Source organism: Sceloporus undulatus, chromosome 8 (genome assembly GCF_019175285.1).
Source record: "Sceloporus undulatus isolate JIND9_A2432 ecotype Alabama chromosome 8, SceUnd_v1.1, whole genome shotgun sequence".
Classification (NCBI taxonomy): domain Eukaryota; kingdom Metazoa; phylum Chordata; class Lepidosauria; order Squamata; family Phrynosomatidae; genus Sceloporus; species Sceloporus undulatus.
The window spans coordinates 23309524-23331076 of NC_056529.1; the positions used below are offsets into that span (position 1 = coordinate 23309524).

Here is a 21553-nt window from a genome sequence, read left to right on the forward strand (position 1 = left end):
ACTGCAAGACTGGGCACAAATGGCAGGGGTCCACCTCTCAAGGCCCCCCTCCCCTGAAGACCCACAGCCAAGCAGAGAGGCTGACCAAGGTAGTCGTCCCTTGCAGCCAGTTGTAAAGGGCCACGTGAATCCATGGGCAAGTGGAGAGGAGGAGGGGGCCGGCTGTGAGCATGGTCTTATCTGGGCCCCTCCCTGCCTTGCCTGGCATCTCCTGGCTCTGGCAAGAACAGTAACTTCTCTTCCTGGGGCAGCGCTTTTCCTTCTGGGCCACCACCATCATGGGCCACTTCCCAACACTGCTTCTCCTGTGGGTGGCAATGGCTTTGGTGCACTTGGTGGGCACGCAGGAGGGCAAGACCCTGGCAGACAACCAGCCGGAGGAGGTGAGGGGAGACCTTTCCAGAGACCTTGAGCTGCAGGAGGAGGAGGAGGAAGCAGTCTTGGCCCTCAACCAGCACACTTTTGGCCAAGCGCTGCAGGAATACCAGCTGCTCCTGGTGCTATTCTGTGAGTAGACAAGATCACCAGTGGGGGGCTTGGGGCACTCCACCTCCACAGCACCCCAACCTGGGCAGAGGCAGCCAGATGCTTTGGTGCGGGTGAAGGAATGGGGGTGGTTTGGGTTGCATCCTGTGGCCCTTTCAGAGGGCTTGGAGGCTTGGGGGCCAGTCGGGGGCGGGTAGCTGGCCAGCAGAGTCTCTAGTTGGTGGGCTGCAAGGGGCAGCAGCTTGTGGCTATGTGCCAAGGCTCTGCCTGGCTGGAGAGCAGCAGCAGCTCAGCTCAACAAGAAATGCCCGGAGCACCTTGGAAAAGCAAACAGGCCGGGCGGCACCTTAAAAGCCGAGTCGGAGGGTCATGGGGCATGCAAACCCAGTGCCTGCGTGGCTGCAGGGTGCAGGCCTGACACCAGGCAGGTGGAAAAGACTCCTGCCAGGCCCCCTCCGGGAAGCCCCCTTGGCCACAGAAGCAGCAACATGCCCTTTACCTTCACTGGCTATTGGCCAGAAAGCAGAGCTGCCCCAGGGTACAGCTCTCTGGTTTCAATGCCGCCCCTCCCCCCCCCAAGCTAAGCCTCCCCACTTGCCCTTCCTCATCTCTGCATTTCTGGAATTTATCCTTTCAAGCTAGCAGCCATCGTGGCATCCTGAGGCAGAGGGGCCACTCAGGCATTAGGACAGGGCCAGTCAGAGCTGCCTTCTGCTAAGCTGGCCAATGGTCCAGCTTGCCCAGTGGTGCCTCCGCAGCCATTTCAAGCCATTTCCAGATTTGCAGCCTCAGATTCCACTTCATCTCCATGGCAGCTTGATGCCAGGCATGAAGCTGGGGGTCTTGTGTGTGAGATGCTCCTATCCCTTTCTGCCCCTATGTGGGCACACCTTCCATCGACCCAGGGGCCCCCTTCCCCACCTGCCTCCATGTTTCTCTGGGCAATCCCACCTTTGGAGCAGCCTTCCTTCTCTCTGCTAGATGCCCCCTGGAGCGAGCTCTGTCAGGCGCTGGCACCTGAATATGCCAAGGCAGCTGCTCTGCTGAAGGAAGAGGCAGCTGCTGCCACACTGAGACTGGCTAAGGTGGACGCGATGGAGGAGCTGGAACTGAAGCAGGAATTTGGCATTGCTGGGTACCCAGCCTTCAAGCTCTTCCGGGAGGGGAACCGCACCCACCCCACAGACTACACAGGTAGGATCCACTGGGCCACAGAGCCTGAGCTGCCAGCCTGGGGGCAGAAGATACACTGCTGTGGGGTAGCCCCTGTTAAGATGCCAAAAACCCAGCCTCTGCTTGCAAGCAGTGCACCAAGGGGGAGATGGGTACTGGGGCTTTTGGGAGGGCTGCCCATTTAGGGAGGACTGGAAGCTGCTGCTGGGCAAACTAAATCCAGTCCCTTAGTTGCCCCTTGCAGCCCTGCACCCCACAATAGCCCCCACCCCCCTGCCTACACCCTTCTCCTCTGTAGCTGGGGAAGACCCCTCTGTACAGCCCCCACACCTTCTGTCCCTCCCTGTGCCAGGCCAGCGAGAGGCCGAGGCGATTGTGACATGGCTGAGGCGGAAAGCTGGGCCCAGTGCCCTGCTGCTTACTAGTGAGGCAGAGGCCACTGCCTTCCTCGATGACAATGCCGTGGCAGTGATTGGGTTCTTTCACGTGAGTCGCCATCTGGCACCTCGTGGCTGGGCTGGTGGGCACCCGTGGGCTTTCTGGACTTTGCTGGTTCCACCCTCACACCTGTTATTAGGGAGAGGGAGACACACCTCTGAGGCACTTCATGGTGCCAAAGTGGGTCTTCTTGGGTACCTTTGGGGGGTGAGGGTTTGATGTCTGGTGAAGGGTTGCCTGGAGCCAGGAGGCTGCTGCCATGAGGCACAGGCACATTGGCTGCTGTCCTTCCTACAGGACCTTCAGAGTGAGGATGTGCGTCTCTTCTATGAGGTGGCCAGAGATGTTTCTGATGTGCCCATGGCCCTCACTGACTGCCCCGAACTCTTCCGGAAATATGGCATTTCGGGGGGGCATGGTGACCCTCTTTCGGAAGGTGGGGCCAGTGCCATGGGAGGGGGTGCTGTGCCTAACTCTCCTCCCTGAAGCAGCCACTGTTTGGCTGAGACGGGCCTGTGTCCTTTCTCCGGACCAGCAAACACCCCTGTGCCCTCTTTCAGGACGAGGTCAATGCTGATGTTCCACGGGCAGACTTCCCAGTCGATGAGGATTTGGGCCTGGAGGCGGCAGAGCTGGCCCACTTCCTTGCGGTGCAGAGCCTGGAGCTTGTGATGGAGTTCACGAACCAGGTCAGAAGAGCCTCCGAATCCCGACTGAGATCCCAACTGCCCTGTTGCCTGCCTCTGTATCTGTGAGGGAGCAGCTTGGTCTGTTCAGTCTCCTGGGGGTCCAGCCCAGAGCAAAGGGGGACATGGCCCCTGAGGGCAGACCCAGCTGGCAGAGGGAGGGGGAGGGTGTCCATGCCTTTCTGGAGGGAGGACACTGGGGGCTGGGAGTGGGGTCTGGTCCTCCTGTCCCTCCAGGCATCCTGCAACATACATGCCCACACAGGCTCTCCTGCTCTTTCTCATTAGAACTCCTCCAAGATCTTTGGGGCCAAGATCCCAAACCACCTGCTGCTCTTCATTAACAAGACGGTGGAGTCCCAGCTACAGCTCCTGGGAGGCTTTCAGGGCGCAGCTTCCGCCTTCCGGGGCCAGGTGAGCCCCTTGATTCTGCCCCCAGGCATTGCCCTTGCCCTTGGGTGCTCTCCTTGTTGCCGTCTGGGCTAATGGAGGTGGGAGCAACCCAGCAACTACAGCAGGCATGCCCCAAACCCGACCTCAGAACTGCCCAACCCCACTGCCAGGTCCTCTTTGTCTTGGCTGATGTCCATGGTGAAGGAGCCAGACTGCTCCACTTCTTTGGCTTGAAGAGCCATGAGGTCCCTGCCCTCCGATTCATACACATTGAGACCAACAAGAAGTACCGCTTGAGCACAGAAGAGGGTCTGTCATCCCCAGCCATCAGCGCCTTCTGCCAGGGAGTACTGGAAGGCAAAGTCCAGGTGGGTGGGCAGTTGGGCACTCATGCCAGATGCTTTTGGGGAAAAATAACCACCAGCAGTTGGGGGTGGGCACCAACCACCCCTGTGCCTTTCCCTTTCACCTCCTTGCCCAGTGGGTGGGGGGCACTTGGAGGTATCTGCCCAAGCCTCCAGCCACCCATTACTCCCTCACCAGAAGGGGACTCTGCATGCACCCAGAGAGCATGCCATGCTCCTCCTGTGGGTCCTGATCCCCTTCTGCCTTGGCTTGAACCCTCAGCCCCACCTGATGAGTGAGGAGCTCCCAGGTGACTGGGATCAGCGGCTGGTGAAAGTCCTGGTGGGCCACAACTTTGAGCAAGTGGCCCTGGATGAGACCAAGGATGTCTTCGTCAAGTTCTGTAAGTGGACTGCTGCTTTCCGCCCCCCCCTCCCAATCTCCCCATAAGAGATCCAGCAGCTCCTAGAATCTCACAGGCTTCATGGCCAGGAAATCCTGGAAGATGTAGTCTAAAAAAGTAACTTTTCCAGGTCTATCTTAGAATTGCATTGATCCTAGAGCATCCCAGATGTGCTTGGATTCTAAGTCCCAACAATAACCTAAGCTTGCAGAAGGATGCTGTGGCTTGCAGTCCATTACCATCTGGAAGGCCACAGAATTCTCCTGCACACATGCGCACTGACTTTGTCCTGAATGAACTGCCATGCCTGAAGTATGAGGGAGACCCACAAACAAAGTAGCAGCCAACAGAAGGGTTCCCATAGTGGCCCTTGGACCCACCCACCCCAAAAGCCTCCATGGCATCTCCAAGGCAGCCCTCGACCAGGAAAGGGCAACTCAGCCAGGAGGCACCCTGCCAGCCCATGTGCCATGGGGGGGGGGGGGGGGAGGTCTGTGTCTCTTCTGCCTCTCACTCAGCTGGCTCTGCCCTCCAGATGCCCCCTGGTGCCCACACTCGAAGGCCATGGCTCCCATCTGGGAGGAGCTGGGCAAGAAGTACCAAGACCACGCCAACATTATCATTGCTGAGATGGATGCCACCACCAATGAGGTAGCAGACTTGCCCATCCGCGCCTACCCCACTCTCTATTACTTTCCGTCTGGACAAGGTCGCAAGGTAGGCATGCATAATGGCACATTCCCCCCCCCCTTGCACAATTCCAGGTAGGGAAGAGGGCACCTTCCCCCCCACACCTGCCCCACAGGACAGGAAGTGAACGGCTCAGGGTCCAATGGTACTTTCCTTTCTGCCACCAGATGACTGAGTACCGGGGCACCAGAGACCTGGAGAGCTTCTCAAGGTTTCTGGAGAGCGGAGGGGAGCCCCCACCCCAAGAAGAGCCTGTGGTGAGTGCTAGAAACCCCATGCCCTTCTCCTCTTTCCTCTGTGGGGACAGGCTGGGCTCGACATTTGGCCTTTGCCCCTTCCTTGATGCTGAAGGGTGTGTGTACTAGGCCAAACATGGCATGCCAGAGGGCCCAATCCAAGTTCTGTGGGTGACTCCCTGCCCTCCAGTTGGACCTGCCCCCCCCCCAATAACGCATTGGGCCCTCTTCCTGCCCCACATGTAAAGAGGAGCTCAGGGCCAGAGGTAGCCCAATAAATCAGGGACGGGTGCAAGGGGGCAGAAAGCACCCTCCCCCCGTTTGTTCCAGGAGAGACGAGGGGTCTTTTGGTCACTTTGTCGAGACAGGATGGCTGAGGGGGGCCGGGCCCCCCCCAAGGGAGGACTGAGGAGAGGCAAAATGGCTGTGGGCAGCAGCAAAGAAGCAGGCGGCTGCCACTCATGGAAGACCTTGTGGTTTGTAATCCCTTGTGGTTTCTGGTTTACCAGGAACCTGAGACCCCTGAGGAACTGAAGGAGAACCAAACAAGACCACTGGGTCCCCAGGAGTCAAGAGATGAATTGTAGAGCCTGAGCAGAGCAATACAACCCACCCATCCTGCAAACCTCTGGCTCCGCTGCTTCCTTTCTTCTGGGACCCCCCTGTGACCCCCCCGCAGGGCTGCTGGCAGCTTCTACGTGAGGTTAAGACCAATCCAAGTTGTCCCATGCCCACCTCCCCTGGTGCCATGGAAGCAAAGGCAGAGAGAAGGGGAGGGGAGGGGTGCCCTGGAAGGGAGACAAACACAAGGCCATCATTTGAACATAGGGTTTTATTCCATAATTATTATCCAAGTACCTTTCAAAAGATAAATTGTACAAGGTGTGAAAAATGTCCCGGAGGCACCAGCTGTGAATCGCCCCACTGCTGGCAGCCAACACTTCGCTTATAAAATGTACATATTTACAATTGAGCCCCCTTCAGAAAAAAAGGGAAACGAGGGACCCACAACAGCCAAGCCAGGTGCATTAAAAATCCCTTTGGGTGGGGACCCCAAGCAGAGCCCCAGAAGAGAGGCAACTGTCTGTCAGCCTCTTGGGACCAAAACAGAGGAGAGTGGTGTGGTTCGAAGGCACTCAGTGATGAGCAGGCAAGGAGGGGGCTCTAGTGGGCAGCCTGGCCACAGTCCAGTCTTCCGCCCCCTGCACCCCTCCAGTGCAAGGGGCTGCCATGAGACCCAGCCAAGGCAGCAGCAGCAGCAGAACGAGGTGGGGAGATACAGCAGTGAGACCCTCAACCCAAATTCCTGCAGGGGAGAACTTGAGAAATGGGGGCAGGAAGCCCCCGATCGGAGGAAGGAAAGGGCATACCCACCATACACAGGACAGCTCTGGCCAAGGGGGTGGGGAACTGCCTACAGACCACACCAAGAACCCTGGGACCAAGTGGCTGGCTGGGTGGGGGGGGGGGCCGCCCTCAATCCCTGCCCAAACTCCCCCAAACTAGAAAAGGACCGAGCAACGTGCAGAAACTCCTTGAGCCCTGATCAAAGCTCAGGTAACTCTGGAAGGCTGGGGCAATCAGGGACATACACCTAAGAAACCCAAAGGGGAGGGGGACAAAATGTCCAAGCCCCTGGGGGGGGGGTGCTCACGGCAGGCACATGGAGCAAATACAGACCCCCACTTGCTCACTCCTCCCTCCCCAGCTAATTCTGGAAGTAAGGGGCCAATTTAGCTGAGACAATTCAGTGTCAGATCTTCTCCACTGAGAGCTTTCATTAGAGGCAGTACCAAAGAGGGCAGCCCCACTCTGCGGCACCCTCTCCCCAAGAAGAGGGGGGCAGGAGGGTCCCTCTCACAAGGCTCCCCATGCCCCCACCCCTGCACTGCTCCTGGCCTCACTCCAGGCTAGTCGATTTTTTCCACCTTCCCAATGATCTTCTCTTCAAAGATGGGAAGGACGGCCTCGTCCTCTCGCACCTCTTCAAAGACCACGCCGCAGTCAAACTCGTCACTCACTTTCTTGAAGTAATACCTACAAAGTGGGGGAGAGGGAGCTGTGGGGTGTGACTCACAGGCCCACATGCAAGGGCTTCCAGGGAACACTATGGGGGGACCCTCCTCCAGGAGTCAGGAAGAATCAGTGGGGGACGGGAGAGAACAAGGGCCCATGAGGCAATGGGGCTGGGGTTCAGGGGTGGCCCTTTGCAGCCTGGCTCCAAGGCCCCTCTGCGACACACCCCAATGCCCTAAACCCAAAACATTTCTGGGATTGCCAGGCTGAGCCATTTTAACAGCAGACCCCTAGGATGCCTGCTGCTCAGTCCCGTCTTTGGTAGGCTGCTCTTAAGCACAACTCTATCTGGGCTGACTGGAAGGCTCCAAGGCCATCCCATTCTCCCCCAGCTACAGACTCTGGTGTGGGGGGGGCACTGGGAAGAGGAGCAGCAACTGCCACTGCAAAAACAAAACAAAAACAAACCATGCCTCTCCTGGTGCCGCCCCCTCCCCCCCATTTCTCACCTGTAGTTCCCTTTCTTGGTGAGCAGCTCCTTGAACTGTCCCAGGGAGACCACGCGGCCCTTGACCAAGGTGCGGTAGGGGATGGGCTCCCCGCAGAAGTAGTAGGCCACCACAATGTTCTCGCAGGGCTGGGCGGACGTGGTGGATCCACCCGGCTTCTTCTGACTCTTCCCCCTGGAAGCAAAGGCAAGATGGTGAGAGGTGTGGTGGTGCTTCAGGCATGGCAGGATCGCCGCGGGGAGGCTGCCATGGGGTTTCCAGATCAGCCTCAGTGGCGGGACAAGTGCCACTGAGACTGGCAGGCTGGCCATCATCCCAGAAGAGGCTGAAGGGAGCTTTCTGCCAAGGGGGGGTGAGCATGAGGGGGTGCAACTGAGGGCCCAGCAAACCCCCCCCCCCCCAGCAAAAGGAGAGAGCCACACTTTCCTGCCCTCAAACAAGACCAAGGCCTGTCCAGGGGCTGCCAGGATTCAACAGGATGTTGGGGGGGGGGGGGGCGGCGATGTTGAGATTCCGCCCAGAGAACATTTTCAGAAGGTGCAATTCCTTCCAGGTGACATGCCTCTGCCACCCACACCTCAGGCTCCTAATTCTTACTTGTCCAGGAACCATGTGGCCCATGACAAAATGTTGTTGGAGTGAGACTCTCAGCCCCAGCCAGCAGAGGAGAGAGATGCTATCAGTTGTAACTAAATGTGGCTGCCGACCCTACTTAAGTCTGGAGGACCCCAACAGAGAGAAGCGACAGAGTTCTGCTTTTTCAGAGCTAGGGCCAGGAAGCGGGGCGCAGGGGGGGGGGCGCAGGGGGCAATGGCTTAAAAGGAAAATAATAAATAAAACTTTTATTTGTATCCCGCTTTTCTGTGACAAGACAATCAAAGCGGCGCACAACACATTAAAATCCTTATTTACAACATTGTGTCCCAAATTCCTCCCGCTTAAAACAGGATTAAACAGAAATATATATATATATATATATATATATGTCAGAACGATGGGCTAATACATGATGTGGGGGGGGGAGCACTCATTCTGTGGCCGGGGACATTATTCAGGAAAGGCCTGCTGGAAGAGATCTGTCTTGAAAGCTTTTTAAAAGCTAAGCTGGCAATTTGGCGAATCTCGTCTGTCCGTCCCATAGTTTGGGAGCAATTGCAGAGAGAGCCCTCTGGGAGGGAGCAGTTAGTCTGGTCTTTAAAGGCTGCAATAGATTCCTCCCAGTGGACCTGAGGGTGCACGGCAGATTATATGGGAGCAGGCGATCCCTCAAATACGTTGGGCCCAAGCCATATAGGGCTTTAAAGGTTATAACCAACACTTTGTACTGCGCCCGGAAACTAATAGGCAGCCGGAAACTAATAGGAGCCCCCCTTTTGCCAAACACTCACCTGAGCTGCGTCTGCCTGAGAAGCTCCCTCCCCAAGCAACACACACATATGGACACACACACACACACACAGATGGAGGGCTGCCTCTGGGAGTGGGGCAAAAGCAAGTGTGGAGGAAGATTTCCCAAACATGGGGGAAGGAGGAGAGGTCAGGTTGCCAGCACCACTGCCCTCATGTCCTCCCACCCGAGGGAGATATGGCAGTCAGGCTTTGGCTGGGACTCCTTTTCCTTCTGCATTTGCCTGGCAACTACCCTCCCTGCAACCATTGGGGTCCTCCATCCCCTAAAACAAGGGTGTGTGGGGTAGGGGCAGAAATGGCTTGTTGTCCAGCCCAGACCCCAGCGGCCAGGGATCTTGGAGGGCGGCAGCTGCACAGGCCGGCCAACCCCAACACCTGACCTTTCAGGACCACACAGGTGGGAAGAATGTGTGTGCGCGAAGGTCAGACCTAGGGGGAAATGGGGAAGCTAAGCAGGAGGAACAAGCAAGGGCTGGTGAGTGGCTGCCCACAGTGCCCAGCCCAGACCTCTGGCTGTCACACACAGGGTCCCCAAGTAACCACACCATCTGCTTCGGGTGGAAGCAAGCCACCTTGACCTCAAGGGGGCTCATAGCCCCCTTTACAGGGAATGGCAGAGTGGGCCCCCAAACACCAGGCTTCCTGGACGGGGGGAGGGAGCTGCCCATCTGTCTGCCTGGGGAAGAGGATAGAAGTGGTCAAGGGAGGGGAGGAGAGAAGGTGGCACATACTCGGACTCGGAGAGGTCCAGGTCGGAGACGGCGGGCACCACATTCAGCACTGGCATACAGGCGGGCCTGACAGAGGAGCGGCCACGCTGGATGACCTCTTGAACATACCTGAGGAACAATCTCAGACGTTAGACTCACCTCAACTGTATCTGCCTGGGGGATGGGAACTGGGACCTGGCTCCCCAAGAGACCCCCAGCGGAGGCTCTCCCACAAAGGCCTAGGGACGGGGAGGACCCCTGCCATTCCATCCCTTCCCTCCCTGCCCACCTGTTGCCTTCAGACATTCTTGGGGCAACTCAGACTTTCAGGCAAACCAAGTGGGAAAGGGAACTGGATCTGGGGGAGACACACACACGGATGCTGAAGGGGGGCAGCCGGAGAACAGAGGGGTCCTGGTCAGGATGCCCAGGGCTTCTGTGGGGCAGCTCTTCTTGAACCCCTCTCCCCCTCCTAGAGGTCTGGCCATTTGGTTCAGGAGAAGGGAAAGCCTTCAAGTGTCCACAACTGTCAGGCCACAACCTGCAAAGTGGCACTCAGGTTCTGCCTCATAAGCCCACCAGAGAAAAGGGGAGTCTGGCCTTAAGTGAGCAGCACCTGCAAGAGGTTTCCCTACATGTTCTCCAGATCTGCCACAATGCCAATGCCACCAACTGGGGGAAGACTCACATGCACTCACCCATGTGCCACCCACCCCCCGGAGCTCCTGGCAGGCAGAGGCAGGCGCTGGGCAAGAGGTATGGAACTGGGCCAAGGTGGACCCCACATGCCCTGCCCCCAAGACTCACCCTCCTGGCCTGGCAGCCGTCCAAGGTAGGGAGGGCCATGCTGTGCCAAATCCAGCCCTCTTGCCCCCCTCCACCACCCTGGAAGCCAGCACTTCCATTTTGGGGTGGAGGTTCATGATTTGCAGGGGAGGAGGAAAACTTCCCTGGCATTTCCACCCTCCAACATAGCCCCCTCCCCACTTCCTACCGCTGTTTGCCTGGCAGCTTCCCAGTCCGCTTCTCCTCTTCCTCCAGCCGTCGCCGGGCTTCCTCCAGCTGAGTCAGTGGGTTAGGGGCAGGGTTGGGAGGCATGGTGGGGTCCTGGATGAAGGGGTGCGAGGGTTGCACCACATTCCGCAGCTGCGCACTGACCCAGGGGTGGAGGGCAACGGGCCGCTCAACAGATGCTGGTCGTGGCAGGTCATGGCCCAGCTGCTTCTTGGCACTGGAAGAGCTTTGTGGGGGAACCAGAAAAGTGTCACTGCCCTCCTTCATCCCAGAATATGGACCCCCCCACACACCAGGCAAAGCAGCCCCCTGCTACTCAAAGCAACTGGAAAGACAGACACAGCTCCAGCAAAACAACAGCTGGCCCATGTGGTTAAAACAAGGAGAGGTTCAACAAGGGAACAAAAACGCTGTGGGAAGAACACTTCAGTCTGAGCAAAGAAAGCCCTGCTCAACTGGAAACTCCTCCGAAGAGGGAGGCAACTGTTTCTGCAGGAAAAGTGTCAGTGCCATCTTGGCAGAGGCTCTGTATCTTGCCTCACCAACTGAAGCTTCTCCAGTATGTGGCAGGGATGGGTAGCCCCCAAGGCACCCGTAGCCAAGCCACCCAAGGTCATCGGCTACCAGTCTTCTTTGATGCTGGGCCAGAGAGGCCCTCCGGGCCGATCCAAAACTGACTTGTCTTATGTGCTTATTGATTGAAACCTGAATCCCACATGGCTCTCCAAAGTGTCACTTGGGGCTGACTCTGCCTTCACAACCATTGGAACCTCACTCTCATGCATGCCATGTGCATGCCCACCCCCAGCTGCTGCCCACTGTTCACCTGTGGCTTGTCTTCTTGTGCCGGCTGATCTCCTTCTCGCCTTCAATGATCCACTGCATGATCTTCTGGTTCCTCTCCACATCCTCTGGGGAGCCAGGCACCTCATAGCCGGCCCCTCCGCCACCGTCACCCTTCCCCACCTCGCCTTTCTTAATGTTGCGCTTGGAGAGGAGACCGGCTTTCCCACTGGGGAAAAACGGAACAGGGAGAGAAGTCAGGGGCTGCTTCCAGGAAGACTGGGGAGCAGAGGTGCCTACCAGACACCCCACAGTTGGGTGCCACTCCTGCACAGGCAGCCAAGGAAAGGCAGGCATCTGCTGGGGTAAAGCCAGGCTTGATTCCTGAAGCTTTGGGGCAGCCAGGATGATGGGCCCCTGAGCCACACCTTCCTCCCCTCCCAAGTGCTAAGTGGCCCATTGCCATGTGGTATGCTCACAGGCCAGCCAATGCTGCCTCCCCTGTTCTCCTCACCTGTATGCCATGGGGTCCAGGGGTCCAGGGGCCAGGCACATGTTTTCCCCGTAGAGGCGTGGCTTGGGGACAGAGCCATGGGTGGCTTCTAGCCCCCAGCCAAAAGGGCCAGGCCCACGCTGGCCAGGGGATTCAGCCTCGCCTAGTGGAGGCGGTAGCTCTTTGGGCTTAATGGAGCCATGGTGGTGGACCACGTGGTGGTAGACGTGCTTGTGGTGGTAGAGGCCAGCACCCTCCAACTTGAGCCCAGTCTTGGCCGCATGGTGCTTGCTGTGCCCTAGTGAGACCAGGCCCCCCGTCAGACCATGGAGCTTGCCGGGGGCCACTGGGCCACTGTCCGGGGAGTGGGGCTTGGGAGACTGGCAGCCTGGTGTCTTCATGACCCGCTGGACATGCTCGTCGAGAATGGTCTCAGGATTCTCCTCATGGGCATCCCTCAGTGTCATCTCGGCGTAGCGGGGGGCGAAGTGGGGCAGGAGCTGAGCAGGGGGTACCTTGTGGCTCCCTAGGGAGGGCCCCGAAGGGAGGTCTGCCTCCTCGCCTTCTTCTTCCTGTCGCGAAGAGATACAAGCCACGTCTGGGGGTCGAGGTAGAGGCAATGGGGGGAGGGTGGATGACTCCCACAAGCATCCAAAGCCCTCCAGACAAAGGGGAGAGACTGGGGACCCAGGTACCAGCCAAGAGGAAGGGGGAAAGATAGAACTCCTGGGGTGGCAAAAAGCCCTGCCTTACCTCAGCTCTGTTCTGCCTAGTTTTCCACTGCATCCCCAGGAAGAAGAGCTTTGGGGTGGGCAGGGGTGCATAGGGAGGGATGTAGGGGCTGGGCCTCAAGGCAAGCCTCCAAAAGGAGGAAGAACGAGCAAAGTCAGCTCATAAGGAAGGGGCTGGGGGGCACTGGGGGTGCCGGGTTGGGGGTGTTGAGCCCTTGCCAACCTCTCTGGCCTGGCAAATAACTGGCACAGAGCAGGGCAAGGGCCCTGTAATAGCCACTCACTCACCGCGCGCACACGCTTCAGGCGCTCCTCCAACTTGGCTTCCGCCTCCCGGTCCCTCAGGACCTCCTCCAGCCGGTTGATCAGCTCAGCAGCAAACTTCTGTGGTTCAACGTGGATATCCTTTGGCATTCGGTAAGTACGCTGTGGAAAAAATGCACCCAGTGTGGGCATCATGCTGGTTAAATCCATCCCTCGTGCCAGCTCCACAAGAGAAGTTGCCACCTCCCCGCATACTCCCAGGAATTGGTTGGATGATTATTGGGGGGGTGTCTCTTGGCAGCCAACATGGGGTACACTGTTGGTGCAGCAGAGAAGCCCAGATGCCAACACTTATTCCAGCTCTAACCTGAGCAACACAGGGGCCAGTCTGGTGGGAAGGGAATTGTGTCCAGTTAAGGAATGTGGGGAGGCTCAGGCTGGGCTCCCCCGCCCCAACCTCCAGGGTGCAGGGATGGGTAAGCAGAGGCCAGGCTCCCTTCTCCTCTTCCTGGAATATCATTCAACACCTTGCCTTCGTTCACCTTGCCTTCGTTGTGGGGGGCTGAAATGTCTGGCCAGCCAAGAACATGTCTGCTTCCCAAGTCCAAAGTGTGCACCCATCCCGTCCAGCAGAGGTCCCATCGGGAGCACTAGTTGCACCACCAGTGCCATCCAGGAGGCACTCCAACCCCTGTGGCAACTCCAGAGTGGGGGCAACTCTGGCTGTACCAGAAGCCCCAGAGCCACCATTCAGAGGCAGAGTCACTTACAGGAATGTGAGGTAGAGGCACACGTCCATTTGCTTTGGCACTTTCTTGCATTTCTCTGCGATGCTGCTTCCGGAGTCGGTACGGAGGGATCCCGTCTCTGCCAAGAAGAAGCAGCAAGAACCCCATCAGAATGGTGAGGGGAGGCAGTCCACAGCATTCCCAGAGTCAGAATGAGAGGAAGGACCCCAGAGGGGAGCCAGAATACACAGGTAAGGAAGGGCATCTATCCCAGATACCTTTCTCTCACCCACCATCAGCCAGCACCACCAGCTTCCCATATCTACTGCCCCAAAATTCTCGTGCCACCCCCCCCCCCCCCCCCCTCTATTTTGGTCAGGGCCAGAAGCAGGATGGCAGCTCCTAACCCACCTTTTGGAAAAATGAGGCTGATGACGCCTGTGCCACCTCCCAAATGCAAACCCACCACCCCACCAAGGACTGCTCACACGCTGCTGTCGGTCAGCGACATGGTGTCTGCGTCACTGGACATGCTGTGCTGCTCGCTGTCATTGGCGCTGGTGGCTGGAGCCAGGGCATAGCCCGTGTTGACATAGTAGGGATGGACCGGCTCCCTCCAGGGTCCGTGCCTGCAAGGAAGGAGGCTCAGGGGATCAGGCCTACCTGCCAGAAGCCAGGCTGGCAGGAGACCCAGAAGGCACCTCCAAGCACCAAAAGGGCACCAGGGTGCTTGAAGACCCAGAAACGCCTCCTGGTGAGAGAAAGGTGGGTGCTCTGACCCCTGGAGGAGAACCCAAAAGCAAGCCAACCCACCCCAGTGAGAAAAGGGCGCACTGAGGCCCCCCCCAAAAGCATCTGGACACAGGCAAAGCCGGTGGGGCACGCTCTTCAGGGGTAGAAGATCAGGCTCTTGGGGCCTCTCCCCACTTGACCCAAAACCCTCCGAACTGGGTCTGCGAGACAGATGCATGGCAGTCTCAGTGGGCTTCCCTGGGGTGGTAAATGAGGCATGGGGAGGAAAAGCAGCTCTCACTGAAGACCCCCACATCCTCTAGACCAGGGGTAGGCAACCTGCGGCCCGCGGGCCGGATGCGGCCCGGCGAGGCCTTGGGACCGGCCCCAGCCCGGTCCTGCCGCCGATTGCCGCTGGGGCCTTTGGCGTCTTGGTGAGGGGCATGGTGGGGCAATTGTCTATAGAAGCCTCAGAAACATGCATTTATCTTAACATGTTTAAAAAATCAGCAAATTTTTTCACATGTCCTCCATTTTTTATTTAAAAAAAAGTGCCCTCCATTTGAACAATTTTTTGTCTACATTTGTTTCCCGGTTTTATTTAGTTATTTAAAATTATTTAATTATTTATTTTTTGGCTTCGGCCCCCCCAGTTGTCTGAGGGACAGCACCACACGGCCCCTGGCTCAACAAGGGTTGCCTACCCTGCTCTGGCTCTCAAAAGCAGTGTGGCCAGGGGGGAGGGGGGCTGGGCGAAAGGGCTCAAAAGGGTTGCATTACTGCCTCACTTGTTACTTAGCAGCCCAGAGGAAGCTTTTTCTGTGGGGCAGGGGAGAGTTCTTTGCAGGGTGACTCCAAAATCCCCCCTGTCCACATGTCCAATCTGAGGTGGATGACCAGGAAGGCAGCCACAAATGCAACAGGTCATTTCAGCTGTAAGACATTATTACCCTGACGGGCAGTAAGGAACAGAAAAGTCTCCCCACCCCCGGCCAACACACATATCCAGCTGGCCAAACCCAAGGGATGGAAGAGGAAAGAGCCTGCCTGCTGCCCATGGTTCAGGCAGCCCCATGCCTTTCCCCACAGCGGTCTACTCGCATGTAAGCCTGAAATGTTGCTGGTGCTCCCTGCGCATAAGGCCCTCTCACAGAGGAAAGGGGGACCAACAGGAGGGAGGGATAGGGGCCACATCACGGCCGCCACCACCCACCACCCGGCATCTTTGCCCTCTGGGGCCTCATCCATAGTCCCTGGAGGAGAAGGTGGCACAGCCAGCCAGGAGCTGGGACCCCACCCAAAATGCATGCAAGGAGGGCATGCTGGCACTCAGGCAGTGGAGCTCAGGAAGGCAGAGGAAGCGCCCCACTCCTGCTCCTCAAACATTCTGCGGGGTGCCCCATCCAACCCCGGACTCATGCCAGCAATGCCAGTTTGGCTGCCACTTGGTTCAGGGCACTCCCATGCACAAGCAGGCACTAAGTGCCACAGTCCAGGGCCCCTTCCCCTCCCTGACTGGGAGCTGCCAAAATCCCCTCAGCAGAGCCTGGAAAGAATCCCAACCATCTCAGCCATGGAAGCCAGCCTCCCTCCCTCCCAGCAGCCTTGGGCTGGTCAGCCGGGCTCCGAGGGCCTGCCCCATGCTGTCTCAGCCCCACAAAGTGAGCCTTGCTTGTGAATCAGGATTGCTTCTGATGCACTATTCGAAGAACAAAAGCATAAAGCGTTGAGTGAAAAATAGGGTCACACTAATTTTCTATGAACGTGCGCCCACACAAGTGCCCCACACTCCATTCTGTATTCTATTTTTACCACAAACATTTGGTGCACAATTGAGAAGGAACAGGTGACTGCGCAGGGATGTTGCAGGGGCCAGGGGTGGGAGGGCACCCCAGGGCAGAGCACTTGGGCCCCACCCTCAGCAAACTGTCAGAGCCCTAAGAAGTGTCGAGGGAACAGGGAAGGCCCAGTCCACCCTCATAGAAACACCTTCCCCCTGGGAATTACTATCCCATGCCCATCTTGTACCAATCTGTCTCTAGCACTGCCAAAGCCAGGCAGATGCAAAGGTTTATTTTTTGTAAAGTCATTTCTGGCAACATACTCATAAAAGTCAGAACATTAACTCTGAAACTCTTGCAGCATAACAGATTAAAATGCTACAGAACCTCTCATTTAGAGCAAGACCTCCCACAGCCAGGAGACTCAGCCCCGATCCACCAGTAGCCAGTGCTGGCCCCAGGGAGAACATCCCGGCCATGCACCCCATCGGCTGCTGCCAGCCTCAGCCCCACTAGCACCCCAGCAAAGAGAAGAGAAGCAGGTGGCAGTGGCCCCTCTGCCTGCAGAGCAGCCATATGCTTTGTTCTGGTGAGCAGCGGGGAAAGGTCCTGCGGCAGGTAGAAGGAGCAGAGGCAGCATCCTTGGAAGAAGGGCGTCAATGATGAGAAGGGGCACAACTGTGTCTGATCAGAAGGGAAGAGGCTCTTTATGTGCAGCCCCTCTCCTCCTGCTCCCTTTGCTGGTGGTTAGTCACCAACCAGCCAAGCTCTGGTTCTTGCTCCACTTTTCCATTCTCTTCTGGGTCCCCTGAACTGCAGTGGCTCACTAACCACCCCTCCAGGGAAGCCCCCAGTTCCCAGTAGGGACACTACTGGCCCTCCCCCAGCTCCCCTGGCTCAAAGCGCCTGACCCCCCTGGAGCCCAGCCTGGCTACCTGCTGACCCACACTTTCCCCTGACCAGACTATTTGCAAATTAGAGATGTTTCTAGCCAGTCAAGGCTCTTTTGGTCCTGGTCTACTTTTCAGGTTGCATTCTCAGCTGAAAGGCCTCATAATGCACAAGTGGAGGGCAAACAGTATCCTGTCACCAGAACCTGAAGGCTCCCAAAAAACTTAGCAGCATTGCCAGAAACAGCCCACAAACTGGGACTGGGCCCAACTTCTCAGCCCCCCATTTCAGAGCCCGGGAAGACACCCACACACAGAGAAAGTGGCACCAGAAGAGTGGGCATGTGATTCTTTTAGACAGCCCTGCTCTCACTAGACACAAACAGCTGGAAAAAGGAGGTGCCTTGCCCCCAACATGCCCCCCGTTGCCTCCTCTCCCAGAGAGGAAGGAGCAAACACGCTGCAAAGGGAGACTTCCACACACACTCACAGCCCCCCTCTCTGCGCTCTCACCTGAACTCTCTTCCCTCGCTGTATCGCCGGGAGGCGGTCGTGGCAGCAGTGGCCGAAGGAGAGGGGCAGGAGGCAGCCCGCTGGGTGGCCGTCTCCAGGAGCAGCTTCTGGGTGAGCCGGCCAGAGGGCAGAGAGTCCCGGGGGGCAGCCCCCACCGCCAGACCCAGCGGGCCCCCTCCCTCCTCGGCCTCCTGGTCGCACTTCCACTCCTCGTCCTCGTTGAGGGTGGGCAAATAGCCCGGGAGACCCTTCCCCGCCCCAGAGCCCGGGCTCTGGTCGCCATAGGCCTTGGGGCTCTCCCCACCCGTCCTGGTATACTCCAGGTAGATGTCTGACTTGAGGAAGAGCGGGTAGGAGTTCTCCTCGATGGTGGACTGGATCTCGGTCTGGGCCTGGTCGAAGACGGCCGGGTCGATCAGCTGCTTCAGCACGCAGTCCTTGATGAAGCTCTTGGTGGCTGGCTTGATCTGCCGGGAGACGATCCCCTGGCCGTCCAGAACGTACTTCTTGTAGATGGCCTTGGCCAGCTTCAGCCGCTTCTCCTCGTTGGACTCGCAGGGCTCCAGCTTCCGGAAGCCGCTGCAGGCGAACCAGAAGTCCAGCAGGTCCGCGCAGCCCTCCTGCTTCAGGAAGGTCCGGAAGAGGTGGATGCCGTCCTGGTCGTCCAGCAGGGAGTGCAGGGAGCCGGCCCAGCGCAGGTAGGGGGGCGTGGGGGAGGCGCTGCCCTCGGGTTCGTAGCCCAGGTCCAGGTCGGGCCTCCGTGGGGTGGCCCCAGGGGCCTCCGCCGCCTTCAGGGCATCGCCTTTCCCGCAGTAGAAGCCCTGGCCTGCCGGCCGGGGCTCCAAGGGAACCAGCTCGCCTTCCTCCCCGGGGACCGGCGGCCGAGGGGCGTCCTCCGTGAAGCTGGCCCCGAGATCCAGGGCGAACTCTTGGCCCTCGACGCTCATCTTGGTGGCGGCAGCAGAGGCAGTGCTTCCTGGCAGCGGAGCGAGAGCAGAAGAGCGTCCGGACTCTCAGGGCCCCCAGAGGGACAGGCAACGCCGGCTGCGACGTCAGGAAAGAACCGCGGTTAGGAACCCGGCAGGCAGGCAGGCAGGGAGGGCGCCTGGCGCTGGGAAGGGCGGCCAGGGCTGGTCCCTCCCTCCCTCCCAAGGGCCCTCTGCCCCAGGAAGCCCCGGCCAGACCCCGCCCGCTCCGGACGACCGCAGCTGCCCCCCCCCCCAGGCCTCCCCGGGAACGATGGGGAGGCAGTCAGGCCCCGCCCCGCCCCGCCCGGCCCTTTGTCTGGCTCCCGAGGGCAGCGCTCGCCCCGCCGCCGCCGCCGCCCGCGAGGACCCTCCGGGAGACACGCGTCGGCAGGGAGGGAGGGAGGGAGCAGGCGGGCCAGAAGGCGAGCCCCGTCGCTCACCGGCGGTGGCCCGGGGCCTGGAGGCGGCTCCGGAGGGGCCCCGGGGGACGCAGCGGCGGTGGCGGGGGCCCCGGGGACGGCGGGGCGGCGGGTCCCGCGGGAGGACCGAGGGGGCGCAGGGCCCCCATCTCCGGCTTCGCCTGCTTCGCCTGGGCCGCTCTCGCTTTCCCTCGGTGGGGCCTGGCTGGGCCTCTCCTCCTCCGCTTCCGCCGCCACTTCCGGCCCTTCGGCCGAGAGAGAGAGGGGCCCTGCGGCTCAGCGGCGCCCCCTTGCGGCTCGGAGGCCCTCCGCAGCCGGAAAGGGAAGGCGAGGCGAGGCGGGACGGAGGCGCCTCGGGGAGAAGCCCGAGAAGGCCGCTCCCAGGGCCCTCCCTCCTTCTGCTGGAGCAGCTAGAGGAGCCTTGGGCCCAAGCAGCCCCGCGGAGCAGGGCGCCCTGCCAGGAGAGCGATGCTCGCTGGCCCCAGCCTCTGCCTCCCGAGGCCCTGGGCCGCCTGGCTGCCCGCCTCCCAGTCTGTGGGCCTCCATCGAGGAGGAGGAGGAGGAGGAGAGGCAGCTTGCAGGGAGCCCACTGGCTCTTTCTGTCGACTCAGCGCCAGCCCTGCAGCGGAGGAGGCGCCGCGATGAAAGCAGCCTTGCGGCCTCCGGCTGTCAAGGCCTGATGTCTGCCGGCGTCCTCCAGGCCCAGGTCCTTTCGTTGGGGCTGAATGCGCCTTGGCCAACAAAAGTGGACTGGATTAGGCCCCTCTGAAGCTGGCCCAACTCTCTCAGCCCCTGGGAAGCAGCAGGCAGAGGGCTTCCGGGGGAGAGCCAGGGGGCCTCCGCTTTTCCTCCCTTCCAAACTCCTGGCTCGTTTTGGGGCAGAGGCCGGGGCAAGAGCTGCCAGCAAGAGAGCCGGCCATTGGAACAACCAGTCTGCCATGGGCAAAGGCCAGGGACCCCCACCTTGCCTTCGGCCCCTTCCCCTCCCTTGGGCCCCAAGAGCCCCTGACCACTGCCCCCCCCATCCCACAGTCCACATGGGCAAGGCATGCAGCTGTGCCCTGGCCCCCCAGGCTTTGATCTCCAGAGGGGCCTCAGGACATCAAATGGCAACGCGACTGGAGCCAAGGGTGGGTCTGGGCCTCGAAAGGCCCTCACTCAGTACAAGGGGCTTTGTGAGAAATGGTGGCCGCCTGCTGAGGGGCAGTGGGTCTAATGAGCTGCCTTTCCAAAAGGCAATTTGAAAGCCTGGCAAAGGCAACCTGGGCAACAGGACTTGCTATTTCTCCCCGACTGCTTTGTCTGTGGTTTATTCTGGGGGTGTAGAAGGGGAAACCGGGGTGTGGCGCTGCCCGAGGGACAGGCCTCCTTATCTCACCTGCTTCTTGCTGGGTCTTTCGCTGCCCACCCAGAGCGCTTTCCGGCACCCCGGGAGCCCCGTCCTTTCTCATGGCAGCTGGCCTGGTGACCTAGAAGGTGGCAAGTGCTCAGTTTGTGCTGCGGCAGCCTGGGATCCTCCACCGGATTGGCTGAGGCCCAGACCAAGCAATGGCCCTTCAAATCCTATGGTAGCTATGGCAACTAGCCCTCGTAGCCACCATCAATTTACTTATAATGGCTGGATAAACAGTTGGGATGGGGCCACTTTCATCATCCCACACGGAACAATTTCCCTGTTTTGGGGTGAGGTGGCAGAGGTGGGAGGAAGAAGGAGGCAGTGGCAGGGAGGACCCCGGTGCCTCCCTTCCCCATCTGGCTGGCTAGCCAGGCACATTCTGCTCCCAGCCGCTGCGGCCGAAGCTGGGCACAATGGGTGCTTTGGTCACGGGGTGCCTCTGCGTGCGCACCAGGAACGCTCGGCCTCCCTCCCTCCCTCCCTCTCGCGTCCCCCACCCATCCACCCACCTGAACGGCAGGGAAACACAGGCGAGGAGGAACATTCGGGGCAGGCGGAAAAGGCTCATGGCTCCGCTGCCTTTTGCCTTTCACAGAAGTAATGCAGGCTTTGCTGTCCCTTCCCACAATGCCAATGGGCAAGTCTGCCATTCTCTGACAAAGTGTAGAACAGCAACAGCACAGAAAGAGTCCATTTTCCTCTCCCCAAAACAGCCGGCAGGAGATAGAAAGACAAACCGCCCCACAAGGGCCTGTGCTAAAATGGCCATTAGCAGCCCCCTCCTCATCCCCTGCATACCACTGCCTTCCCAGGAAGGGCATGGCCACACTAGGGGCTCCACTCAAAGCCCTGGCAGGCAAACACCTACCAGGACCAAACCTTGTGACCTGAAGAACTGTCTGGCAAATAAAGGAGTCATAAGTGCCTTCCCAGCCCTGCTGCCAAAGGACACCGTCTATCCCAAGTGACAGCCAACCATATGGAAAAGGATAACAGTTCTGGCCAAGCACACCCCCCCCCCCAACTCCAAGACACCACAGTTGGGATCACAAATGCAGCAGAGGCACAAGTAGGGTGGATCTTGTGGGCCAAGAGACCCTCAAGAGAGAAGAAGGATGAGGCCTCCAGTGTAGGAGACACAGCCGCTCCTCACAGGAGCCAGGCACGCTTGACCATTCCCCTTGCTGCGCCTCCACCTCAAAGAGGTCAGCGTCACAACAAAGCAAGCACACAAGCTAATCCAGGGACCCCAGCACCTTTCCCTAGAAGAAATACTTGAATGATAAGTCTTCTAAAAGCTTACAGCAGGGATTACTCTACAGCAGAGGACGGGCAACGACCAGAGA

The 21553-nt window shown here is 59.1% G+C and overlaps 2 protein-coding genes across 3 annotated transcripts; one reads left to right on the forward strand and one right to left on the reverse strand.

Moving 5' to 3' along the window:
* The first annotated feature begins 174 nt into the window (after positions 1–174).
* PDIA2 (protein disulfide isomerase family A member 2) lies at positions 175–5475 on the forward strand. The gene is made up of 11 exons (XM_042438081.1): positions 175–507; positions 1468–1680; positions 2012–2145; positions 2395–2510; positions 2633–2786; positions 3072–3197; positions 3347–3544; positions 3804–3924; positions 4460–4641; positions 4782–4871; positions 5360–5475. Exons 1-11 carry the CDS (start codon positions 279–281, stop codon positions 5435–5437), a joined length of 1641 nt encoding a protein of 546 aa, XP_042294015.1. The 5' UTR covers positions 175–278; the 3' UTR covers positions 5438–5475.
* A 189-nt stretch (positions 5476–5664) lies between these two features.
* Positions 5665–18966, reverse strand: AXIN1 (axin 1). Of its 2 annotated transcripts, XM_042437931.1 has the most exons (11): positions 18833–18966; positions 17425–18468; positions 13997–14137; positions 13551–13647; positions 12805–12942; positions 11807–12357; positions 11336–11521; positions 10490–10735; positions 9517–9624; positions 7376–7549; positions 5665–6887 (listed from the first exon to the last, which is right to left on the reverse strand). In XM_042437931.1, the coding sequence occupies exons 2-11, from the start codon at positions 18369–18371 to the stop codon at positions 6761–6763; spliced, it is 2715 nt and encodes a 904-aa protein (XP_042293865.1). In that variant the 5' UTR covers positions 18372–18468; positions 18833–18966; the 3' UTR covers positions 5665–6760. The 2 variants fall into 2 exon arrangements, with proteins under 2 accessions (XP_042293865.1, XP_042293866.1); XM_042437932.1 differs by lacking the exon at positions 9517–9624.
* Between the last annotated feature and the right edge of the window lie 2587 nt (positions 18967–21553).